General features: G+C 42.7%; 1 protein-coding gene across 1 annotated transcript in view; it reads left to right on the plus strand.

Annotated features, from left to right (window-relative positions):
• LOC128715141 (titin-like) overlaps positions 1–26,310 on the plus strand; it is a 38,933-nt gene extending 12,623 nt beyond the window's left edge. The window contains exons 2-6 of the mRNA XM_053810022.1: positions 7,767–7,912; positions 10,447–10,657; positions 11,191–11,302; positions 13,591–13,766; positions 25,919–26,310. Of these exons, the coding sequence (XP_053665997.1) occupies positions 7,767–7,912; positions 10,447–10,657; positions 11,191–11,302; positions 13,591–13,766; positions 25,919–26,310 (1,037 nt within the window). The remainder of the gene's footprint in view (positions 1–7,766; positions 7,913–10,446; positions 10,658–11,190; positions 11,303–13,590; positions 13,767–25,918) is intronic.
• Positions 26,311–26,902: the final 592 nt, after the last annotated feature.

The following is a 26,902-nucleotide window of genomic DNA, read 5'->3' on the forward strand; positions in this document are numbered from 1 at the left end:
ACGACTTCACACCATCTTGCCCCGTTCCCGGGATTGTTTCGGTCGTTTGCCATATACAAATGGCAGTGAAGGATAATGTGGTTTGCTATTTATTGCCCACCGCGTCGTCCCCTCGGTCACGATGGTGTTTGTGTTTTGTGTGACCGCACACAAAACGTCGGCCATAAAGTTTCTTCCCGCTGCTTTCTTATGCCTGATAAAATGTACATTTCCCAGTCCCGGGTTTTCTTTTCTTCCCTTTTGCACGAAGTAATGTGACAAGCGAAGGGGAAAACAAAGCCGATGTGAGGCTCATGAAACATTCACCGGGTAACTTTCTTGACAAGGCAGGAGAGGCCTTTTCCAGCCGCACCAAAACGCGTCACTGGCCGTTCCATTCCACCTTGGGGCAATCGATATCGTATGCGTCTCGTGTACTGCCACCCCTCGGTGCTTTGGGGTGCGATTTTTTTCTTGTCGTGGTGGGCTACAGCGCTGCTGCTGTAGCCGAGGCGTTAATAATTAAGTAACATTTGTATGAAAATTTATTCCAATCACATCACCGGCCCAGGCATTACGTTTTGTGCACCCGGAACCGCCCGGTCATGGTGCGGTGACGACACTCCCGGTCTCGGTGAGTATTTGTAAGAAAATCTGATGATGCGCAAACGGAATCTACTATGTGTGTGTGTGGCTTGCGGTTTTATTTTGTGATTGAAGTGATGAAACAGGGTAGTAAAGGGCAGAAGACAGAAAAGAAAAGAAAAAGAAATGAGTGAGGAGGGGGGCAAAAGTAATATCCTTTCACAAGGAAAAAAGTGAGCTGGAAAGGATGAAAAGGGATGGCCCATAAAACGGCATGGTACATAAAACCACAAATTCAATTTTAGCTTCTTTAAGTACAGATACACACACTCACATACACGCGCACACCAAAAAAAAAACACACAGAATAAAGCGATACAAAAAGAATAAGTAACAAAAAGGCAAAAATCCGAGATAAAAAAAAACGACTCCCTGCACTGTCAACAATGAACCTCTTCCGGAACATATTTTTCATCAACCAATTTTCTTGCCCGTATGGAAATGGATCACCGGCCCAGCCCTGTGTGTAGTGCTGTCGCTTCCACCGATCACAATTATGACGAACGATGATGAGGTTGCCGCCAGTGTACAAAATCCCGAGAGGTTCCATTATGGCCGGGGGAAAAAAATATGTATATAATGGAGCCGCCCAGTCAGCCACGGTATATGAATGAATGCGAGATCAATTTTCCCGCTCGTTTGACCCAATCATCATTCGAGATGATTAACTTTCGTTCACTCATCACGCTAGATCATCCGATTTTCTCACTCGCCTACTTTATGCCGTCTTGCACGTTCAAAGTTTTCTTTTTTCCGCCCAGGTTTTCCACAGATTTCGGGCCATTGGGGGGGCAAAAATAATGTCATTGTGTTCACTTTCACTTGGAGCTATCCCTTTTTCGCCATCCCGCAAAAGATGATAAGATTTATGAGTTCATCCTTTTTTTGTCATCTCTGTGTGTGTGAGTGCGTATGCATCAGGACAAGTGAAAGTGACTCTCACGTTTTGAGAAGCATGATAAATCTTCATTCGCCACTCTCACGTCCGGCCGTTTGTTGGTCACGTTGGCCATGGATTATGCTTTACAGCAGGGTTTGCGACCCTCGACGGGCAAAAGATTTTATTTCCAACCGAGGCACGCATATTCGGCGTTATTAAAGTAAAGGGGATTATACATTGCCGCTAAAAAAAGAAAGATGAGAAAGTGCAAAACGGCGAAGTGGCAATAAAGAGAAAGCTGCATGAAAAGTATATGACATGAGACGTTACTCTGTGGGATTTCTTTTTTTTTTAAACGGAGACAAAAACATGGACCTCGAACGGGCGCCATATTTTTCTTCGCTGGAAGTACTGCTTGGCGAGCCACGAATAAATATGATGAATAGCGGACAGCACTGGTAGGAGAAAAACGAATGACTTTTAAAGCCGTTACAGAAGATCTATACTCACCCCTTGGAAGAAAGGTGAATTGGAGGGAAAACAACCTATCTATGTCACGCAATCCCATAGCGTGTGTACGGATTTGGATGTTCCCGGTTTATCTACTAGAAAATTCAGTTAACGATGGGACGAAAATGTGGAACATAATAGATTCAGGAAGCGAATCATAATAAAACATACTGTGTCCACATTTGACAATTTTATTGATGGACATTAAAGTTTGGGAAGCTTGGGCAGCTTTTCTTTCGTTTGTCTCTTTTTTTGTTATGCTTTTGCTTCACGAGTCCTTATTATTGTTATTGTAATTTTTATCATTTTTTTATCTACGTCATGAATTCTATTTTATAAGTCAACCCTTCTATGGCGAGGTAATTCCGTTCTAGCGCCTCCCCCATTACGCGGGAGGTCAAATCGACCTAACGTAATATATTATGAAACTATACGCTCTGAATTCATCGCATGCTGTTAACACGTGCTGTAGGAATTTGGTGTTTATTCTGAAACAGAAACTATTTCCTTTACATGAGTAACTCCATCAGTTCTTCGGACCAACTTCATTTTGGGATCTTTCACGTGCTCTTCCGTTTGAAGCTTTTCTATGTTATGACATTCTGAAGCTCTTCTTTGTAATGACAGTTTCGCAATGTATCGACCAGGGCGCTTGTAAAGTGCGATTTTACCCGTCCAAAGTGGCGTTTTTGTAGCACTTAGATGTTTTGCAAAAAGCTCACAAAGGATGCTCTTTTTGAGAGGGTTTACTGTATAAGAAAAGGATCAGCATAAAACAGCTCCATTAAAACTGATTTTAATACTACAGTATTACTGATACAACATTATAATTAACTTATCAACATCAATTACTTTCCTACCTATTTCGTAACATTTACATATATTTTAATAGTCTGTTTTATTCTATTTTATTCTGGAACCACCAGGCCGTATTGTTATGTAATGTAATTATACATTCAAATCGTCTATTAACTTTTGTTCTCGAAAGGTTCACTGTTTTCCAATTTGCAAACTCACGTATCTAATGAAACAACTAGTTAGCAAGTGTCGACCCGCGAAAGTGTCGAAACAAAAAAGCCACGAGGACACCAGGTTCTCTTCACTAAAATAAAATTGTCCGGATTGAAACGACTGAAACACGAACCATCCACTTTGCATTCGTTTGCGTTATCATCTAATTAAAATTTGTGATTTTTCTTACAACTCTACCATTAATTAAAAACTTTTGCACAGCTTGATTTTGCCTCCTCCTCCGCACATGCACTGCATTATGCAGACACGAACCGTCGCACACTTTTGGGCAGCGCACTGCTTTACGTGGCTCCAACATTTCTGTTCTTTCCCTCCTTTGGGGTGGAAAGAGTTGGCGTAAAAAAGTATCTAAGTATCCGTTTTTTTGTTGTATTTCGGTTACTATCTTTTCTTTGGTGTTGTTTTAAGAGAAAATGTACGGGCAGGAAACACCATTCAAGTGGTGCGCTTTACTGCAACCAAACGGTCAAGAGGTTTACCGCGTGTGCCGGAGGGAGAACGGTTGGGTCGCGCGTTGTTACGCGGAACCGGTCCCGTCATCCTCGGGAGAGTGCTTCATTAAAAGCGAATTTCTTAATTTCACTCCAGAATGGCTCCCAAATCAACAATTTAGAGCAGCGGCGTAGCCTCCGGTACTGCCCAGTACGCAGGTGTGTGGTCACTGCCATTCATTTGCGTGTGATGGAGGGAGCAAACAAAAAAAAATATCCACCAGCTGTAGCAGCACTCCAGGGGACGGGGGCAGTGATAAGACACGAGGAGTAAGATAAGTCAGTGATGGGCCAGGTGGTGTGGGTTGCTGCTCACTTAAGTGTAGCTTGGAGGGTTGCTGGCTGATGTTAAAGTTAAACCATCCACTGTGAAGCATCGTCCATGGCGAAATGAACATGAATTTTCATTCCCGACGTTCTTACACTCAACTTGGGTGGATGGAAAGAAGCAGTGCAGAGTGAAAAGCAGTGCTCTGGATGCCCCAGATGACATCAAGCTCTGCATAATTTATTACCTTTGCTTGGAAGCTGCCGCAACTGGAAAGGAAACGGAATGCTTTCCCTTACCGTAGTGCTGGAGTGCGGCAGTTGTAAGAGAAGGTGTTAGTCGAGCAGACACTTACCTGGTGTACGTTTGAATGGGTAATAAAATAGAACCATGTTTCGTATCAATCATACACCAGTGGAGAAACAATCGTCTCGTGTGTAACTGGCAAATTTATATGCTACCCTTAAGCTTCCCCCGTACAACCTGCACATTCTTCACCAACTTCGCTGGCAGGTACGGAGGAGGTAGCAGAGACTTCTCAATACTAAACACGAATAAATTCCTTCGACTGAATTCGAGAAATGCACCCTGCCTTCCGAGCACAGACGCCGCACAAGCGCCGGGTTGACACCGTGTGGTATAATTTATGGTGACAGGAAAACAATGAATCAATTACCATTGTTGCATACATTACGGTAACTGTGTGAGTCTATGGGATGACAAATAGGTTCCCAGCGAGGGTGAAAATGTGCCCTGCATCGATCGTTATGACATGGGCCGGTGGGGTAAAAGTTAATGTTACCCCGAAAACGCCGGATGACAAATAGATTGACGTGACACTGTGGTAGGAAGTAATAAGTGTATCCGGCCCAGCCGAGCGGGAACAGATGGTGCAGTGTACAGTGCATGATGGATGTAATAAGGGCCTGGGAATGTGTTTTCGATTGTCAGTTCGATTTGCGTTTGATTGACTGAATAATTAGAAGATCCATTATGTTTATTTTTTTTATGTTAGAATGCCATACATTGCATCTGTAGACATCACACTGGATGTTTGAAAAACAAACAAACAAATTTGTAAGCAAAAAAAATTACATTGCACTGGAGTTTTGGGGGAAAGAGCCCTATGTGTGTATTTCATTCAAACTAGCCTAGCTACTGCAATCTTTAAGGCGTCGAAACTTCTTGTGTCCGTTCCTGAGATAGGTTGCATAGCTGAGATTTGTTACATATTTATTGAGCTGCAATCACCGTCTACGTTACAACAGTAAGCTAACTTAAAACGTCAAGAAGAGCACATTACATAAGACCTCAGCATCAGAAAAGCAAGATCGTAAGTGGCTCTCTTCCTTACGTTAATATTTGCTCCCATGCATTTGCTCATTTTCCATCTGGCATACCACCCTGTACCATCTTTGTTGAAACAAGTGATTGCTCAGCTCCATCCGCAAGATCATTCCGTTTAAAGACGCACATCCTATGTTACGAATTCCATTCATCTTCAATGGTGCATGTGTAACGTTGCACATCCTTCATCCTCGTGTTCTTCTTGCTAGACCATGCAATTAAGGCGCTCCATTCGAGCATTTCATCATCGCTTGCCGTACGCCCGTGAGAAGCGATTTCGACAGATTGATTGGCTTATTTCATCCGCTATTGCAACCTTCCTGCAGCCATCAAACATCGCAGTATTCAGGAAATTGAAATCAATTCAACGGAATCTGCTCTGTATGCGTCTGACAGCACTCAATCACCATGCACATCAATGGTGCGCTAGAGGAAAGCTAAACGGTACGGTAGTTACACTTGAGATTGTACCAGCACAAAAAGATTCCTTTCCTATTGGAGCGGAACCCTGCCAAACCGTGCTGACATTACAGCAAACACACGCCCTCCCCCGGTGAGGTGGAACTGCTCATCAAAAGCACCGAACGGGAATTGAATTAAATAAACACAAAATACGAAATTACAACCACTCCACCAGCCTAATTATGGCAATCTCTCCGCCAGTGACGAGCAGGAACCCCGTTGCGGAAGCTTCGTGGTGAAGAACAGTGTGAAAGCTTCGAGAAACTGGCTTCCTGTTATCACACCCCCCAGCATGGCAGCAGTAGTTAGGGCGGAAAGCAAGCAATAATAAGCTATGTAATTAGCTGTGTCTTGTGAGGTTTGATTACCGACCCTCGGAAGCAGCACCGATGGCAGTAACAACATTACCATTCGGTGGTCTGTCATTAGTCAGTTCACTTCCGGCCGCACATCGTGAGGAGGCGGCATCGTGTTGGCATTGATGCGTTCTTAATGGGACGGAAATTTTGCCGGGCACCCATCAGGAAAGCTGTAATAAATGTTAATGCAATCACACGACGCAGCAGCGTACGATGTGCTGATGCTTCATGCTGATGCTGATCGTTGCGGTGAAGAGGACCTGCCACTGATTGCAAGAGCATTCGCGATTGTTTCCATTTTCTTTCCATTTGCCGTTGAGATGTGGAAAATGTTGGAGCGTGGCACATTTGTATTGTTGTGGTGGCTAAATGCTTACGCTGCTTATCGTTGAAGCGTGCCGAAATTGTAGTTAATTGCTAAACATTGTAATAATGAACACCAACAATCAATTTGTGTATTTGAATGATTAGTGTTTAATTTTTATATTAATTACTAGAAACAAGAGTACAAAATTGACTCCTGCTGAACTACACGCATAATATGCATAACATACTGTAAACATTGATGATAACTGAACAATTAAATGTTAAATTTTTAAGTTAATCGATCAATACAATAATCAAAATGATATCTAAACCTAACATTTATTTGTTATTAATATCGACTTGCTGTACAACTTAAGTGCTAGAAAATTGATTTTCAATTTAAGGGATGATTCAAACAATAGTAGATAGTATATTCTACTAAATCCGATTTTGCAGTTGCCCACTCTCGCATCCTTCTTTATTCTTCGTATGGTAAAGCCCTCTAGTGGAAAGTGATTGCACCATCGTATGCTTCTGTTTTATAACACTAACCGACGCTGTTTGTTTTCATACAGCTTTTATTACGCTATAATTTTGCTCTCAATAGTACACCTTATGCCGGAGTTAAAACATACGTGAAATAATTAATACAATTCACACCAGAAATTTAAGCAAATCCCGCACACTAACCAGAAACATTAATTAGAACAGCAACTCTTGCTTCGAGTGAAAACTTCTAGTCTTCACAGCAACAACAACAAAAAAGATAACACTCACACGGGATGAGGAAAAACGAAAAACCATGTCCGTGCGCTCACGGTACGTCGGTAATTATGCTTATGCATCGCGTAAGCCTTGACAACCTTGACGAGCACTGCCATCGGAAATGTGCCAATTCAGAAGTCATTTCAATGAAAAACATGCTTCTCAAGCTCCATAGCAGCATAACACTCTAGCGAAAACAAGCGTGTTGTTGAGCGCCGGTGGCGAAAGAGGGAAAGGTGTAGGAAAGTTATTTAACAACCGGTATCCCGCGCTGGAATGTGAGATTAGGCAAAGAGGCAAATTTAAACTTCATTACGACATGATATTTGCATTTTCTTTCCCGTGCTTCGAGCAGCTGAGCATCTCGGTTGGAGAGGCAACTGGGATCGGCGCCGATGATGAGACCAACGAAAGGGAGGTGTTTTATTGCCCGGGATGATAATAATCAGCCCGGGCTTTAATCCAATTCCGAAAACGATCTGTCGCCAAGACTCATTAATCTTCGCAGCACGGTAGATGGGAGTGGCGTTTACTAACCGATGATGCTAATGTCACCTCATATCGCTCGAGGATGCGATTCCAACGTACCTTCTTTGTTGTGCCGCTGTTTGCTCTTCCTTCCGGGTTCTTTCGTCTCTTCTGTGTGACATTGTGTGGTTGGAAGGATGTGGTTTTACTTATCTGTGTGTTTTTGTTTTCGTTTCTCCCATTTCTCTACGCAGATTCCAACGAGGCGAAGGCAGCGCACAGAAACTCATTAGGTCCATTACAAAGTCAATTTATTACTAAGAATAACACTAGAGTAATTAGTCAACGAGGAGGCCTAGCGGTGCTGCCCTGCAGCGTCACCATGACAACACCAGCCACTGTAAGTAAGTATTTTGTTAGTCGAACGCTTTGGTTTGCTTCTGTTTCATATTTTTGTAATTACCTTTTGTTTCTGTTTTGGGTAGTTTCACATTCAGTTTAACTTTATTCTTTGTATTTGTTACTAGTTTTTATTTTACAATGAAAGCATTCGGTTTTAGATCCATTGCTAACCACAGTGCTGCTTGAGAATGATTAATTAATCATTTTGTAAGCGAAGCCTAACCATTTTTCAAGTTATAACACAACCATAAGTTATAAGAGACTCTTTTCAGTCGAAAAACTATTCATAGTTGACTGAGTCAGTTTGATGTTTAACAAAACTATTTCACAATCAGTGCTTTGTTACACGCCATGCCATGAATAAATACATTTGAACCTCCATTCAAAGTAAACAAAGAAGACATAACAGCAACTCCTCTTGGAAACGATTTATGTCCTCCACTTGTTAAGTAATTGCGCACGGTAGCAATAAAATGACTGGCGCATACCAACGATTGCAATCAATCCCCAACGGGGTCAACTGCAACTAAGCATCTATTTTCGATAGTCCTAAAGCAGCTATAATCTCTTCCAGAGCCTCAAAAGCAAAAGAAGGTCGTACAGGTATCGTTTGGCAGCACGAGGTTCGAAAATAACGTTGCTATTTGTGGTACTTATTGTTGTCCTGACTTCCGTTTAGTGGGGACACATCTACAGTGCAGCTTCTTTTCGGAAAGCTATCATAATACTATCCTCCGCACGGTACTAATACAACATAAAGTTCCAGGACATTATTGCAGCCACGAAAATCTAACAATTCTCGTTCTAGTGGGTGAACCATTCGGACAAAAACGATAGCCATCGAACAGATTGATTTTCCCATTCAGCACAGTCTGCCTGTCGAATAGCGGAAAAAGTTTAAGCAGAGTAGACCGATGGGAGCAAGAGAAGTAAAAACACAGCAAGCAGAAGGAAGTCGAAAACAACCTGCTTCCGGTTGTACAGTAAAAAAGCTTTTCCAGCATTGAATGGACACTGGCTCGGTTTCCGACATCGAAGACATCCGGTGATTCATTTTTCACCGATAGTATTTTGTAGGTCATCGAAGATTTTTGCGCTGTCTTGCATTTCAATCAATGCTGTTTTTTGTATGTTTATTGTATATTTGTGTATCGAAATTTCAGTTGGAAAAAGGATAAAATGCGCTGGAATGAAAATGTGCTTCACTCACGGGTGCTTTGCTACATCAGCACGGTACGCATGGCAGTACATATTTTGTAAAAATTGCTTCAGAGTAGAACAGTATTGAAATACTCTTTAGCATCTGTCATTATTTGACATTGATTCTTGCTACAGCAGCGCCATCTTATAGAAAATTATAACATCAAATGGCGAGTGACCGTTTATACTTGATCCATTCTACGGGTTTTCCTGTATATCTAAACATGTCTTAAAAGTTTTATCGAAAAGATAAGAAATTCTGAACAAAATCCCCCCCCCCCCCTCCCCTCTTTATACTTGATCCACTTAACAAACCAACACAAAAGTATCCAACACAATATTGCTACTGTCAGTATAACAAGGACGGTAAAGGTATGATCTGGAAAAGTTGACTCCAGCCTATTTTTTAATTTTTCGTCCGCTTTCTTCAAGCAACACAAAAATAGCAAAAAAAAAACGCTGACGCTAAAGAAAAGTTTGCTTGTACGAAAGCTCGTTGTAAATTGAAATTGCTACAGCATGTCTGCCGCGCGTTCCATTGCCCGGTTGCCCCGTAATGCGGCAAGGTTAAATCGATAGCAGATGAATTTTACCGTTGCAAAGTTTTTCACCTTCCGCCCGCGTACTGTATCGCCTTCCACACTAAATAGGCACCTCCACCCTGCCAGAAATGCGCGCTTCCATTGCGGCACTTATGCCACACTACGGGCGGCACCGAAAACCATCTGCCGAGCAATTACAACAAGTGAAAATTTAGGAATTTATTGCTAATTGAAATTTTATCCGACACTGCGACCGTGCTGCCTGATCGTGCCAGATACTGGGTAGAATATTCTCCGCAGCATGGTCCGGATCTTTCCGGGCAAATTGCCGGAAATAGAAGGGCTACCGTCTTTCTGCAGCAACGACGGCAACAACGAAACCGGCTCGGTGGTACCAAAATGCACCGCACGCGGTGTGAGCGGTGGATAAAAATGGTCGACAAGGCTTGTAAAATTCGACAAGTACGGTCAAGAGCCATCGGTTTCAACGACAAACAGACAGACACCCTTTTCAGTGCTAGCCCACCGGAAAGGTGGTCCCATTTTCCGTACCTGAGTTGTGGGAATATTGTTTCAAATTAAATTTTCACTCACTCTGCCGTGTGTTCCGTGTGTGCCAAATGGCCCAAAATGCTTTCATTAGTTTATTTCTTTCACCGTTGTTTGGTTGCTTCCACTGCATGCAGCTGGATATGGTAGCGCAATAGCACACATCCAAAACCACCCCGCACTTGATCGTGTTTCCATCCATGCGGCATTTTTCCTCTTCCACTTTCTCGCATTTCTGCAGGTGTCCTGGTTCCGGCGGAAAGACTACCAGCTGCTGACGGTCGGCCTTTCCACGTACAGTAGCGACGATCGGTTCCTGGTCGAGCATACGCGCCATCTCGGCAACTGGGCGCTGCGGATAAAGAACGCCCGAAAGGAGGACGAAGGACTGTACGAGTGCCAAATATCCACCCATCCACCCCAGTCGATATTCATCGAGCTTAGGATCGTCGGTAAGTTGGGCCATAGCATCAGCAGCTTGGGGGTGGAAGTCCTTGATTTCAGCTTCCCTCCCTCCCTACCAAGCGCCATCTAGCGTTGTGTGACAAGGGGTTTTTGTGAATGAAATTTCTTAATCGATTTGGTTGCGTACCTGGGCGCAAAGAAATGTAATTTATATGGAAATATCTGATGAATTATTAGTCACCTGGGAAACACCCGACCGGTTTTTCGGTGTTCTGGTTTCATAGCAATGGAGACTATTTTTGCTTGAACTTGGAACACAGCAGAGAGCAAGATCTAGCTGGTTTCCTACGAATGATTTGGTAATGTTCGTTCTAAATGACGTCGCATAGCTCTAGTTATGATAACCGACTCAAACACCACAGATGGTCGATTGCTATCTGTCATATCTATATCTTTGATACAAGAAACGTTACGTGGGAAAAAGAATTTCCCTTTTTAAAGCACCCTTAATGCATTTGACGTACCATTCATTCGTCGTATCTCTCTTCCTCTTTTCCACAAACTCCCTGCGCACGAACAGAGGCGGTCGCAGAAATTCTCGAATCGCCCGATTTGCATATAGACGAAGGATCGACACTGCGACTGGAATGCAAACTGAAACGTGCCACCGAAAGTCCGCTTTACGTCTTTTGGTAAGTATTCCGCGTACACATTTTTTATGTCTGCTTTTCTTTATGCGCCACTCGCCGGTTTCGGTTGATCGGTTATGAAAGATTTATGACGACAAGAGAAAATATCGGTTGCAAAAGTGCAGGATGATTATATGTACCAAAAAAAAACAAGTATACAGTACCACCTATCGACCCCGAAATGCTCCGAAACGATCAAGCAGCAGCGATGAGGGCGATGAAATGAAATAAATAAATATCCGTCAAGTGGCAGCAAAACCCACCGTCGCCACCAGTCGTTGTCGGTGCCAGAGCAAAAAAGAAAAAAAAAACAACCCCATTGAAAGATTCTGAACCGCGAATTTCGATCCACACGAATGAAAGAAGATGGGGGAATTGGGGCCGTGTCGTGGTACGATTTATGGCGGAATCGAGTCCCATGGCTGTGCCCTTTTTGATGTGGGCAGAGAAAGATGAAACGGTTCCAATTTTGTGCGGGTCTATGATTCCCGAGATGATCACCGTACGCGGACGCCCGGAACTAGGCAAGGTATGCGCGGGTTCGCCGGGTTGTTTTCTTTTCATCCCACCGGGCCGAAGCACCTTTCACTTCTGGACACATTGGCGTGATGGAATGCGTCGTAATCATAAAATTGAGAGCCTGGTTCCCAAGTATTTCCCTCTCGGTGGGGGGGTCCGTGTGGCGCACTTTGTTGTGGTGGGTTGTTGGTCGTCGTGTCCGCGTTTGTGTACGATGTTTTGCTTTCGCTTGGGCAGAAGAAACGCGCTGGACAGAGTTGGAATGCAAACAGCAGCAATCCTGCGATCACGTGCTGCCGGATTTGATTCGAGCTAGTGAGTAAAGAATTTGAATCCAGCTGGTGGGATGGGAGGTAGCATGGACAACATTCCTGGTAGATCAATAGATTTAATTCGAGAAAAAGATGGAAGCTTTTGAATGATGTCCAACACAAGGATACACGGTTTTTGATAAGGAGATACTATGTAAGGTGGTTGTTTAACTAGGGCATGTGAAGTTGATATAACCTTGGATTTCTGAGGCATTGCAGTTTGTATTTACTTGAAGATGTAAACTTCAAGATGTAATTAAGATTTCGTTTCGGTTGACCTCTGCACCACAGAGGTGTTCGAATAGCAGTGTGATCTAAACTTGGAGATTGGATGACGTTATCCTGTGTATCGTAAAGGACACATCCTTGCGTCATTCTGTGGGTTTCATTTATTGCAATATTCACTATTTAAGCTTATTTAGAATCTACTAAATTTCAGAGGCTTCACTGCTCGCTTTCTGATTTGTATGTGATCAAGACATCAACCACTGTTCACTGATAACGATGCTGATGGACAATGATTGCACTAAGCATTGATGAGGAAATATGAACATAACCTATGTAAACGCAATCGGAATAAATATTCATTACTCAAATTCATTGATGCAGCAATAAAAATGGTAACAAACAGCTTGAAATTATGATAAGCATACTTTGGAAGTTTATTCAATGGGCCCCATAAAGACTCCATTTTGAACAGATTTATTAGTCAAACAAGCGCGCTTGGTACCAGCAGTGTCACTACCCTGTTAAGTAAAAGATTTGCTAGAAAAAAAACAAATTCTTTATTACTTTCACCTGCTGTCAGCAAGCACCGGGTTTATGAACCGGAATTTAACACATTTTATCGTTCCCTTTACGTTGGGATTAAAGGTTCCGCCCTGATGGAGTAATTTTCACCACTTAAATGTCCCTTTAAAGCTTTAAAAAAAAGCATACCACCACCAGTAGGGGAGGAAAACAAAAGCAAGAACAGGAAAATGGGTCGGTTTACTTTCTTTGTAGGCAATCGGCCTGACTCGCCCTAAATCGACCGTCGCCTCTGTATGGGGCGTAGAACCGAGGCGGCTCATACCTGTGTGCGATGTGTGCGCTGGTGTTTTGTCAGCACCAGCATGTGCTGGGACGATTTATGAGCGCGTATCAAATTTCAATCTCTTCCACTTCATTTATTATGCTGAGCGAGGCTAAACGAACTTTAAAAAAACGAGACAAAAAGCAGGTGCAAAAAATAAACAAATACCCCGAGCGTTGACAACGCTCGACAATTCCTGTTAGCTCAGCGACGACGGAACTTGGTAGTAACCTAGCAACCTACCTCTCAGCAAAGAGCACACCGTGGCATACCGTGACGTTTTGCTTGCTTGCTGTTTGGTGTGCTTTTTTGTCGCCGGCTTCGCCTCAATTCTATTTTTGCCTCTCTGATGGAGCCTTTCTTCCTTGCTTTCTCGCCGTACACAGGTATCACGAAGATCGGATGGTGAACTACGATCAGGAGGATGGCGTGTCCGTGTCGAACAATAAGCTAGCCTCCAGCATCCTGTCGGTGCGGAATGCGACGGCCCGGCACGGCGGCAACTACACCTGTGCTCCGGCCAACGCGCGCCAATCGAGTATTTACGTGCACGTGCTGAAAGGTAAGTTGTACTATTCCACTTCGCTTCTCTTTTGCCCTTTGCCGTGTAGACCGGTAGGGAAAATATTGTCGATGTACTATAAGACGGTTTTTGCATACGGCATCGATCTTTCTTCCCCGGGACGTCAGTGCAAGGGTCGCACTCGGTCAACCGCGGATGGAATGCAACTTCACTAAAAAAAAAATGCAAAAGCTTTGCTACATTACCATAACGCTGTCCCCAGTGGAGGTTTAGCAATTTTGAGTGGAGCTGCAGGACACAAAAGGAGACGTGCGAGCGAAAATAGCTTCTCCAATGCTTTGGTCGATTAGGAATATAGGAATTGTGCTGAGTACTTCTTCTTGCTCCCCTTTTGGGAATCAGGCAAGGTAAAGAATTGGGAAAAGCAAATTTATAAATTCCATATCCAGGCTAACAACCAACGCCATACGGGGACATAACATGAGCACAGTGAGAAAAAAGATGGACATTTCTAAATATACCATTATTTTTCGAAAAAGACAAGAAGCATTGACCTATTACTTAGTTGAAGTAAAGTATAAAACATGAGTAAAATTTAAAAAGATAATTAATGTTCAGTACTTCAGAAATTAGTCCAATTTCCAACATTTCATCGATAAAGCAAACGCCTAAATGTAAGCAAACAAATTATTCTAATTTTTTTTATTACGCCCAAATGCAGGCAAATAATGGTAAATTTCGTTATTAGCTTTGCTTTGAAGGATTGAATAAAGCTGAAATGTCCTTTGAATAAAATTATTCTCTGCCCGATTACATATTAAATCTAAATTTCTGATGATGAATATGTTAATGGTGCTCTGTTGATATTCATCACAAAAGGTCACATCCAATCAATCGATCATAATTATATCGAAATAAATTTATTGTAATCATAAAAGTGAACCGAGGTTTTTACCAAATTTCGCCACTGTGCAATACCGTACGGACGTACCAGCGCAGAACCAACGACGTTTGTGTGTTTGCAGCAAACTTCACGTTCCGTAGATCGTGTATCGTGCCAAACCACCCCGTGCGCCGTGTGCATTTCTTCCAACACCAAACCGAACGTAGAAGAAATTGCCTTGGGACTACTGCAATGCATCATTATCGGACACTTTGTGAAATATGAGCAGTGCAATAACATATGTTCGTTTTGCGTCCCGTGCTCGGAGAACGGGGCCAAGATTGATGACGTAAAGGGGAACCTGGAACGGAGCAAGATGAAAGGGACTCAAGGATCTTGGTGTCCGTAGTGCCGAGCACTAGCACGGTGAAAGTCGACCTGCAACCAAAAAAAAAACTCGGCCTCCACCGAAAAACCCCCGACACGCTAAGCGAACTCAGTTGAGTGTGTTTGTAAGCCTATGTCATGTGTGTGTGTGTTAGAAACGAGGAGTTTGTTTAAGGTTGTTTTATTTCGTGAAGCAATGTTTTTCACAGCTTGGAAAAGCTCTCGGTGCGGCAGCGGGGTAAAGAAAAACAACCCTAAAGACCCGAAGAAAAATTCCCGTTACTCTTGCATTGCCACGGAGAGTAATGGTGAGGTGGAAATAAATATACAATTTTCCCGTTCACATGTGCTCGGTGGCAACGACACAGCAGTATAATGGATTGCATTAAATTGCGCCCGGCCGGTTTGGGGGTGGTTGTAGTGAGACTCACTGTGTACGGAGGTACCATACCGTCGCAAGTCAAGGGCAACCGGGAGGATGGCGTGAAACACGGTCATGCGGGAGAAATTTAATTTCCTTCCACTTCCGTCACCCCGATGAAGACAAAAAAACAAAGAATGGAGTAAGAAAAACAAAAAAAAGAGCACGAAAACACGAAATCTTTAAGCGATATGTTTGGTTCCGCAGCGTGGAGCTTTCGTCGGATTGGTATGAACCGTTGTTGCGAAACTTGGCACCCGTACATAGTGTTTCTTGTTTGTGCATGGGCAATTTAGTATTTCACCGTGACACGGTGCAAATTTCCCAATTTTTAAGGGCAAAAGGTTAAAACAACACACAATCCGATAAACGGTGTTCATATTCTGTGTTGATAATTGATCAATGTTTGATTTATGAAGATAGTAGGTATACATTTGGAAACATTCTAACAACCATGGCAAAATGTAGAAATAACTCAAAAATCCTGAGCCAAATATGTATTTTTTTTAAATTGTTCGCGTCAGCAAGGATTAGCTCTCAGACAAAGTAGTATACTTAGTTCTGATTTGCATTTACAGGGCAAACATAATCTAGCGGATCGCTTTTATATAAGCTATCGATCATTTTCATTACATTGTAAAGCATTTTATCATGTCAATCTCTTAGCCTCTCTTAGATCTCTCGATCTCTCACTTTGATCTCTTAGGAATCGTTGCTATTTTACCATGTTTGAAGTTGTCGTTGTGAAGGCTAGTCGCATTTCAATAGCACTTCTATCTCTCTCTCATTTTCTCTATACGCTTTCTCTCTTTAAGGCTCAAAGCTTCAAATAAAATTTCCCTCCTTGCCGTTGGATGCATTCGATCTGTCACGCTTTTGATTTCCGATACTCTGAAAAAACGCAAACAGCAAAGGAAAAAACCTGATTTATGAACTGTCCGTTTCGACCCCAACACCAGGGATCGGTTTCGACCTAAAGCCAAAGTGTCAAACTTGGCACTCCTGCAAATAAGTGCGTTTAATTTGGTTTCCTTTTTTTCTATCGAGAATAGGATAACAAGTTGGACTTATGGAGGGAAAAAAAGTTGCCGAAGGGATACAAGGCGTGTGATAAACACGCTTCCCTGATGGCAGTGTGTATGAGAGTGTGCCGGGTTGCACACCAACCGCCTGAAACGTAATTGAGTTCCTAATGGGAACTGTCCGTGCATTAAACTTTGTGTCCCCCCTACCATTTGGCTTTCAAATACCGGAGTCCTGGAGAAATGGCATCAAAAAGGACGTGTACGAAAAAATGAAATTCCCAACCGAACGAAACAAAAATGGCACACACACCCAAACGCTGTTCGTGCGTGTGAAGTGAAAACGATAACTTTAATATTCACTTCCGCTGTAAAATGGGCGCCAAAGTGGACGGGGGGGAAAACGAACCCGAGTGCTGATTTTGGGTGTGTGGGGGTCGAAAGTTTTTAATACAACTCTTGGCTGTTAGGCCAGTTTCGCGTAACTTTTTCCCTTTGCATGCCTCCTGTCAGTGTGTGTATGCGATTGGATACAAAGGCAAAAATGAGAACGAAATTGTTACCAAAGTTATTTTACACCGTCCATCTCCCGCTTCGAATGCCCTTTTTTCCGGCGCATTACTTCCTGGCGGTTTGGTTCAGTCTTATTTTATGATTCGTTTGTTATTTCCTCTACCGCCCGGTAGCAGATAGGTCCTTCTGGGTCGGTTGGACGTGTTTGGTTGAATCATGGCGAACGGATGGGCTCCATTTTCAGTAACAAGCCCCCCTCCCCACCTCCTCTTAGAACTCCGTGCAGCTGTATGGGAATGATTGGAAACTTCGCAAAAAGGGTGGCCGTCCTGTGGGGATGCTGCTGGTAAAACTTCATCCTCGTGCTCCACCGTGTTGCCGTACCGAACCGAACGGGATGGAATGTTTTTTTTTTTTTTTTGCTATGTCGTCCGCTCCAAACAGGCCCAGGAAATTGTTACACACACGCCCCGATGCTGCAACTCGTTCGTTCGTGTGGCATGTCGAGGTGCAGGATGTGAGGAAATGAATTTCATTAATGCATTTATGGCGGTGCAATGACGCAGAGCGCACCGCCTGGAGCGAAAGAGAGATCGATGGTTATGCCGGTTTTTCGCTAGTGGTTGCTGATTGAGAGTAAACTGCACCGTTCATGGAGGAAATGGTGCAAAGAGTTGCACTAGAAATTGATATAAATGTTTGATAGTTCTTTGCTCCGTTAACGTAATGGTGTGCAGTACGTTGATGCAGAGCGGAAATTTTGCAGCAGCAAGAAATGTGTAAGCGCCTTTTATGGGCTTTTATGTGATGCTTTACCTCGACGCCCAGTGAGGCTGTTGTTGAGGTTATTTTTCAATTGTCTATTCACATCACTTTCGCAAACGAGAACTGATGGTGTTTTTTAAAGTTTCTCAACTTCAGCCATCAATCCGATCATTCTCCCAAACTGTTTAAACACTCCAAAAACAACTCGAAATCATACAAATTGTTGTATCAGTTTAATAATTGCAACAATTTTTTTTCTAAAAATGCGCGTTAATCATAATTATTTACGAAAATAAATCAAACATTATAATGTATTGTCACTTTTTATGTCATCGCCAAATATGCGTTAAAATGCTCTTTCACTCTGCAAAAGACTCAGCAAGGCAGACGAACTTTGCCACTCCATCTTGACACGCTCCTATTGACATTGTGCACCACGTGAGGTGACGTGAGTACGCAAAAGGGCGATTGTCACATGACCATGAACTATAGCAGATAAGATAGAATGCAGCGAAGCGAGTAGCAACACTTGCACACATCAAAGCAAAAACTATTTTCACACCACGTCGCATAAATTAAGCTGAAGGACCTTTTCCATAGCCAATCACGGTTCTCTCTCTTTCTCTCCCTCTCTCTGTCTGTCTCTCTTGCTCGCCCATCAAATGATACGTTGGTGCACTCTGCCTGTATCAAAGAATAAACCACAGCCTGTCCTGTCCTGTGGGGTGTTAAACGTCTCGATCCCCGAGCGGGCGAACAAGACCCGGTGAGTGATTTAACCTCATTTTGAGAGCTGCATGAAAAAAAGTCCTCACCCATAGTGAAGGGCCCGGGAAGTAGTATTGAAAAAGGACGAAAACGTTGTACAACCTGCGAAACGAATTTTCCACCATTCTGGCCGCGCCCTTCTCCTTCTATCGGGCCCTCTTCACCGTAACGTTCACAGGCAAATGATGTATGTCCCGGATCGGTCCACCATGGTTCGTTGCACGGGTGTCATCTTCAGAGTGTGCACTTTATTCCCAAACCCATCAACATCCAGCACCGGTCGGTGTAGTGGAAATGCATTAAGCATTCATTTGCCATTCGCATATTTTTATGCAGCGAGAGAAAATTAATCTCTTCCAGGCGAATGCGGTGAAGCACGTTGTATTTTTTGTCCGTGTTTTGTTTGATTTTCATCCTTCCATCAATACATTTGGGACCCTGTTTTTGCAGTACGTTTAAGGGTTCGATTTTTTCTTGTACTACTTCGGTCAAACCCCGTGGGAAAATGGGCCATTAAACGGCCATTGACTGGCGCCACATTCGTCCCTTTTTTGCCTCTTGCATGTATAAATAAATTGCCACAAGTGGGAGCAACTTCGATATATTTCTTTTTACATCGTTTTCACTTCTGTTACATCTTTTATATCCTTTATTGTGGCTCAGTTGTAGTTGGTAGCATTTTAGAGAAAATGAAATTATGTCATAATGTAAAAATGTAGTTATGGGAAAAAGTGTTTTAGTGTTTGAATACTTTGTTGATCATGATCATGCTGCAATAAATCACAGTCAACATGCTACAAGCTACAGACCTTACAACATGTGTCCGGTTGGTTTTGTGATTTTGTAAGGTATTTTTATGATCATATTTAAACGTTAAGACATATCGAAGAAGAATTTTACACCATGAATGTAACTATCTATCGTACATTAAACATGCATTTGAGACCGTCAAAAACATCTGTTTCTTTACTTGATTCGTCAATCTGCGTTACGATTACATCCAGATCAACCAATCCCATCAATTAAATGATTGTAAAAGCATAAGTTCGACGAACACAAGCATATTACAAGCAATAGGGACCTCGTCAATCCGAGGAACGAACATAATGCACAACATCTGCACTGATAGCAATGTAAGCTTACTTTTTGCACTACAAGACCCTAGATTTTTTCGAAAAGGAAAATAAGGAAGGAAAATAAAACGTATTCCGGCCAGCTTTCACCACCCACCGCGGCATGCCAGAGATTCCGATTTCCATTCACTTTGCATTATCTTTTCACTGTTTCCACAGCCCCACATTGAAGGCGTACAGTTTGTTGCTTCCGAATACTCCGTTTTGCCGCCTTCAATGTGAAGACAAACATGCGCCAACCGTTTTAGTATTCGGTTTTCCTCAAAGGCCTGCACAAGCACGGCAACCGAAGGCAACCTCAGCTGAGGTCCTGGCGTGGTAGGAAAATGTAGGAGCGTGTGCAATAAATTTTCATTTGTTGAATTATGTAAAATTAAGACCGTACCGATATATACCACCAAGGCTGGTTTGGTGCCATGGTGGACGAGCACTGGATAGGGGCGTGTCGTTCCTACCCCGTTTCATTTGATGTTTATGATATTACAGTTAAGCTAAAGCATTTTTCCAATGCTGGAAAGGCTCTTACCGCGCAGAAACGAATGGAAGATGGTTTTATTCCACCACTTGGTCCATTGACAGAGGATAGTTTTCTTTGGCGCTGGGCTTTGTTTTTGCTTCTCTGCTCACAAGCCGTCGCGCTTTACTACGATTCAGCGTCTGACAGTTTAAAATTCTGTTCCATGTTTTTTTTTTTTTTTGTAGCCATTAATAAACCATGCTGGGTTGACTTTTTACTGCGTTTCCACAAAACCGCATTTAAAATGTGTTTACGACACGGGAGAATATTGCTTACCATATAACACATTTTTGTTTGGTGCAACGGTTGTTGCTGTATAAACTCGTATAAAAACGCGTTTATGAGGATTACCATATGGTGGTGTTTCGTTGCAAGGCGAGATTTTAGGGTTTTTTTATTCATGGTTGCTAATTAAGTAAGAAACAAAATTAAAAATTTCCGATATATACATAAAACATAATGAAATATAATAATTTGAATGGGTCATTTCAACGCAATTTTCATAAAAATTTGGTTAACCGCCTAAAAATATGCAATTTTAAGTATGTTTTCCATAATCAACCAGAATAAAATGGAGAGAAAATAGTATATTTGCATACCTTCAGACTTTTACATTGCTCGAACGATCCTTCATGGGTTACTATGAACGCGTATTGTTCCCATCAAGAAGCCTTGGTTTAAAAAAAGAAAACAGCGCTTTATGATTTTTTTTTAATTCTACTAGCAAACTAATCATAATTGTGGACCAGTTTCAAGCTAAATCCTAGTTTCTTTGATTGGCTTACAAAAAATTAACTCAACGATCGAACCAAACACATGTTCCATGGAATACATTTTAATTATAATCATAGTACTAATTAGCAATAAGTTGGAATGGCAACGCGCATTCATGCATTCAAGTCCCGGCCAGAAGTTTTATCGACGGAAACAAAACATCATAACGCTGGGTGTCATAAATTGTGCGCTCGTGAGGGAAATCGCGTCCACCTCGGTGCTTTCTACCTTGTAAACGGTCCCAGTAGGTTGATACGGTTGCTAACCTTTTGGCCGTGTAATTGTGTAACCCGTTTCTGTAACGGCAAGTAAAAAGTCACGTCGATGAAACGTGTACGAATCGAGCGGTCACTGCATGAACCCGTGGGGACACTGGAGCCCGTACGAACGTTCGTTGGTTGGCCGGTTTGGTGTTGCAATGAATGTAACCACGTGCACGTCTTTCAACCGCGGAAGAGACGGTAACGACTCACATACACCTACGCTTTGGAATTATCTCTCGTACTGTCTTGGCTGTCCCAAAATTTTGGCGAACGTGCTCCGGGAAACTATTGTGTAACATTCCCGACAGACACTACCGATGCTTGAGCAGCTAGAGCATTAGGAGGGGGGAAAGGTTCAGACTGTTTCCGGTACTTTGGGCAATGTAGGAAGGACGGGATCTCATAATTCACCAAAAGTTTAACGTCTTTGAGTTCTTTTTTTTTTAGTCGAACTGAGACAGAGAGAATGAGAGAAAAAGTTTCCGCTTTTACGATTTAATTTGTGCTGACGCTAGTTCAGTTTGCCGTGTGACTTTCGCGTACGATCCATTTGTAAAGTAGATTACCCAGTTCATTCTACGGATGCTTCTGTGTGTGTGTATGTGTTCCTGAACGGGTGTGTGTCTGTGAGCATGTATGAGCAAACATGACGCTGGATGTATGCGCATAGTTTGGTATAATTGATTTACTTTCCCTTCCGGAGGATTCCGATGCTGGTAAAAGTTTATTTAATTACTTTTAAAACCATATCCACCGATAGAAGGCACTTACGGCAGCTACGGTATACGGTAAAGTGAGAAAGAAAGCAGCAAAAACAAACAAAACAAACCACCAGCGTGAATAAAAAATTCACACCAGCATGTTTTTTTTGTGTATGTCATCATTCTATTTCACCTTTGCGTGGAGCGTTGCGTCGAAAGTTGCAAGATTGAGTTTCATAAAAATCCGATGCAGCCTGCAGGACATTCCGTGCCCGTGTATAGGAAATAAAACATCCCCAGCACGCATAGTTTTCACACATTTACACTGCATGCAGAAAGAACTCCACCACTCATGGGTAGTGAAGCGAAAAAAAAATATTTGAGCAAAAATAGCCCATCCCACATGTATCGCCACATGTTGATGGATGGGACCAAACGCAAAAGAATTGGGATCCGTTTTTGTGGGCGAAGAAAAACTTTCCCTTCACGATTACGTTTTATTTCTGTTTGGCAAGAAAAGCTGGTAAACTGTAAATTTTATCTGCTAGCAAAGTTTCTCCTTTACCATGGAATGGTGGGGGGATGGAGCAAAAATAACATTCTTTTTTCTTTTGAAAGTTTTCGTGTTTTTGTGGAACACTGTAGAAGTAACCGTTTTTTTTGTGCTCGTTGGTCTGTTAAGCATTAATTTATGTTCCACTTGAAGGGGAAATTGATCATGTGAGTGGTCTGCTTTTTTTTTTGCTTCTGAGGGGTTATTATTTGCCGAGAACATTGTAGAAACACTGTTACTAGAATTGGATGATAAAAAAATTGAGTTTACAACACATGGCGCATTTATATGCCAGCTTCATTCCGAGTTTGCCTCAATACACCAGCTGAAAGGAATGCGTTTTGCATCACAATTTACAGTTTTCGAACCATTAAAGGATTCGTTTCAGGTTGAATTGGAAAGTGAAGAAGTAGAATTCGAATAGATTCCATTTTTTAGATAGTGTCCAAAACTAAAATACAATCTAGTCAGCGCTATCTCGACTGTCACATCTGTCAAGTTGGAAAATGGAATGATTTCAAGTTTACCTTCACATACTCCTGCTCAGCTTGAAAAAAATCCACAAGCGATCGGTAACTTTCAAGTGGCAAGTTACCATAAATTAGCACAGAAGAAATCGTGAAAATTGCATACTTTTAGGCTAATTGATGCAAGCACCCGAGGTAATGTAGTTCGTTTCACAATTTTCAACTCTGGTCTGACATTATTTTTTCGGAGGTTCTGTTGACATGCTTCCGAACGAATGTATCTTACTCGCGTGAATCTTATTACACTTCTTCACATACTAATACTTACTTCTTTACTTCTTTCACTCTTTTTTCTATTTCTTTTATGAGTGTTGGGTTCCACAATAAAAGATCGCATCGCATGCGTAGAAAAGTTCTTTCTTCCCATTTGTTTTTGCTCGCTTTTACCTTAGCTTGGTAAAAATATTACCATAACCATCTTCTGGGTCGCGAAAGTTCTCCACTGCTTGTAACATCTCTCGGAAGCACCGCCATTGTAAACGTGTTAAAGTGAAAGGTTTAAACACCCCCAAACTACCCACCTACCGCATGCGAAGTTTAGCATTTTATGCAAATTGTTGTACCTTTGCTTTCAACTAACAATGCTCGTGGGGTTGCACAGTACCTGACTTGCGTATTCCCATTTTTCCTTTATTATTCTGGTCAAGTTGTGCTCATGCTGCGTGTGTTTTGAATGCCTTCAGGAAACCCGCATCAAAGCGGGTTTTTCGTCGGCTTACCTTTGGGAGGATTTTTCAAACCCATGTGTGCGAAAAAATTCAACCAGAAATGGAAAATCAAACTCTCCAAGGAAGAATATTTCTTACACCACTTTCAACTTTCTATGTGCCGCCAATAAACATTGCTTATGTACACCCGTCCCTGTGCCGGTGGTGTTGATGCCTGGCAGGACCACACCTTTAGCACACGTGAGTCACCCTGGCAAAACAAGTCGAAAAGTTTGTCACCTTTGTGCGTGGCACCGGGCGCTGACATGTTTACTACACACACCTTCGGGGAACTTACACCTTAAAATTCAATCAATTTTCTTGGCACCGGCATATTCCCCACATGACACTGTTTCACCTTTGACACTTTATCCGTCTCGGGGGAGGTTGGTAAGCGTTGATTGCTTGAATCATATCTTTACACACGATTGACTTGGCTTGTCGGTGAACGAGTGGAACAAAAAGGTGTACACGATCCGGTCAAGAATGTGGTGCGTACCAGTATCAACTAAGGTGAAAACATCGAACAAACCCAAAAGAAAGCTAAACAAAAGCAATGAAATCAATCTTCATCAAAGTCGTTTAGCAGTCGGATACATTTTCACGCCCTTTGACCAGTGGCCACGCCGTGGTGCGTTCGTGCGCTGGTTGATACCGTCTTTTGTTTAGCAAACACTTTTTTCGGCAACTGGCACAAGCGAGGAATAACTATGGCGCGTTGATTTAAAATTGATGAATGTTTGCAACTTTTTCACATCTTACCCAATATTTTTCGATCCGTTGTTATTGACAGGTGAGCAGAATGCGCCATGACCTGAACATTTGAGCGTGCTTGCGACGGACCAGGCTTACCGATAGCTTAGCTTTTCAGATGATGGATGATGGAAAAGGGTTCACGGTTTGTTGAACTTGTCCAGCAAGGTTCATGCAGGAAGACATTCCCGCACTCCCGGCTGTTCTATTGCTGACGTGACAAATCGTTTGCGCTACATATTACCTCCCCAACCGTACTATCTTGACAATTACAAGTATCTAAATCATGTCCTGAAAGGATGGCCACGTGCCTAAGTAGTATCGAGAAAGGTACACCACAAATCTTTATCGAAGCGGGAATAAGAAGAGCTCATCTTATGTGCCTAATTTTTAACTTTAAATAAACTTCAATCAAAGATCGATCCATGTTTTATACTTAAGGTTCAATGCTCAAGATATAGACTAACATTAAACGTTATTGTACTCAAATCTCTATTCCCAATTTGACAAGCTCATTGAGAATTGTCTCTCCAATGGCATTAATCTAAGGAACCTAGTAGTAGTAGTTTTCACCAGTCCCTTTCTTAAACTGAAGCATTATCTCCGACTAATGTGCTAATGTCGATAATGTCGACTGAAACTAATGTCAATAGTTTTTTTATAGGTAAATACTTTCTATAGCAACAAAGAAACATATTACTGCAATCATACATGGGTAACAAAATAGTCATACGAAAATAAAACTCTTTAAAGTAACGAATCTACTGACGACCAGATGCCAATCAACCGTTCTATTCATGTTCACTGCAAACGACTATCATCAGTTGATTGGGATGCTTGACATGCGCTTGATGCGTCGGGACATTTGAAAGGGAACATTCAATATACTTAAATGAAACGGAACGGAATAAACCCCATCGTTTTCAACTCAACGCGAAAACTCGTTTCAAAACACAGTCGAATGTCCTTGTCGAAAGATCGGTTTTTCCACTCTTATTTTACTGCAGTTTGCGGTTTTCATCAACCAAGTGGTTTCAATCGTACCGCTGCATTCTGTACCCATCCTTCGGCGTGCCGCAAATGAACGCCATTTCCATGACAATAAATCACACCGGAAATGGCCGGTCTGTCACTGTCTGGCCGGTAACTATATTGTCAAATTTTTTTAACAATTTCTCCAAAACCATCCAAAATCATCATCGCCACAAGTGTACTGCTCGTGAAGGGCAACTATTTCGCCTGACTTTGTGTCCGAGTTGAACACGCTCCATCAAACGTCAGGAATTGTTTTGTGTATTCCATTCCATTCTGTGCCTGTAGTACGAGGCAAACTATTTCAAGGGACCACGAATAACTCTCTGGATGATAGTCCCCACTGCCGCCACTACTGCTATTACTGCTATTACCACCACTCCCTAATCCATCTGCATTGTTACCCAACGCGTCGAAATGTATTGTTTTTATTTGCTAATCGGTTTTCTTTCTGTCCGTTTATGTTTTGCAGGTGAAAAGCCAGCCGCAATGCATCGCAATCCAAACGAGAACCCGACGGCAACGTCCGGTGCCAGTGCGACACTGTCACTGACCACCGCATATCGGTGCGGTTGGTTACGGCCGGCAGAGGGCAGCACGCTGTGCTGTCTGACGCTGGTTAGCTTGCTTCCTGCCACGATCAGTCTCATCACGCTGCTGACATGCTGGTCGGCACCGTTCGGGAGGGCGCCTGGCACCACCATCCCGTTGCCATCCCGACCGATGGGAGACAAACGACGGCACGAGCCTTACCACGACGCCAGGCGTTCCGGCCGCACCGTACTGCACTGTATACTAACCGTTCTGCTACACTCCGTTAAGACTATCTTCAGCAAAAGTATTAAACTGTTCGATGTAGTTTAAAAGGGGACGCTACCGAGTGCTACTGCCGGGTACCACGAAGCAGCGCAGCGAAGGAAAGGTTGGCCCTGAAGCCCCGAGCTGACATACGTATAAATATTTTGTACAGGTTTTCTAGCATTAAAATGTTTAGGGTTAATCTTTACGGGCAATTAAGGGATTCGGTGCGGTTTCGGTTTGTTTGGCCGAGCTGCAACAACAGAAAGTACAACACGACTGGACGGCCAGTTGGTGCCAGTAAGGTATGGTAATGTCATAGAAAGAGAGAGGGAGAGAGAGAGAGAGAGAGAGAGAGACAGGTATGCTGTGAAAGGGTCAATGCGTTTGGATGGCATGTTTGCGAGGCAAATAAGACACGTACGAAAACCGTACCCCTGGTGCTCCTAACATCAGCATCCAATGGTAACCATGTTGCAGTTGCAGACTAACAAAGTGCAGCTGAGCTTAAATTGTTATCTGCCGTTGTGCAATTCCTGTTGATCTAACCAAACGGAGACATCTTTTGTGGTGGCTCATGTAGGCCACAGTATGCACGCAGCGTTTTAATTGCAACAGCTGCGCCCTGCCCCTAATCAGCGTGTACTAAACTTGTTAA

This window comes from Anopheles marshallii, chromosome 3 (genome assembly GCF_943734725.1).
Source record: "Anopheles marshallii chromosome 3, idAnoMarsDA_429_01, whole genome shotgun sequence".
Classification (NCBI taxonomy): domain Eukaryota; kingdom Metazoa; phylum Arthropoda; class Insecta; order Diptera; family Culicidae; genus Anopheles; species Anopheles marshallii.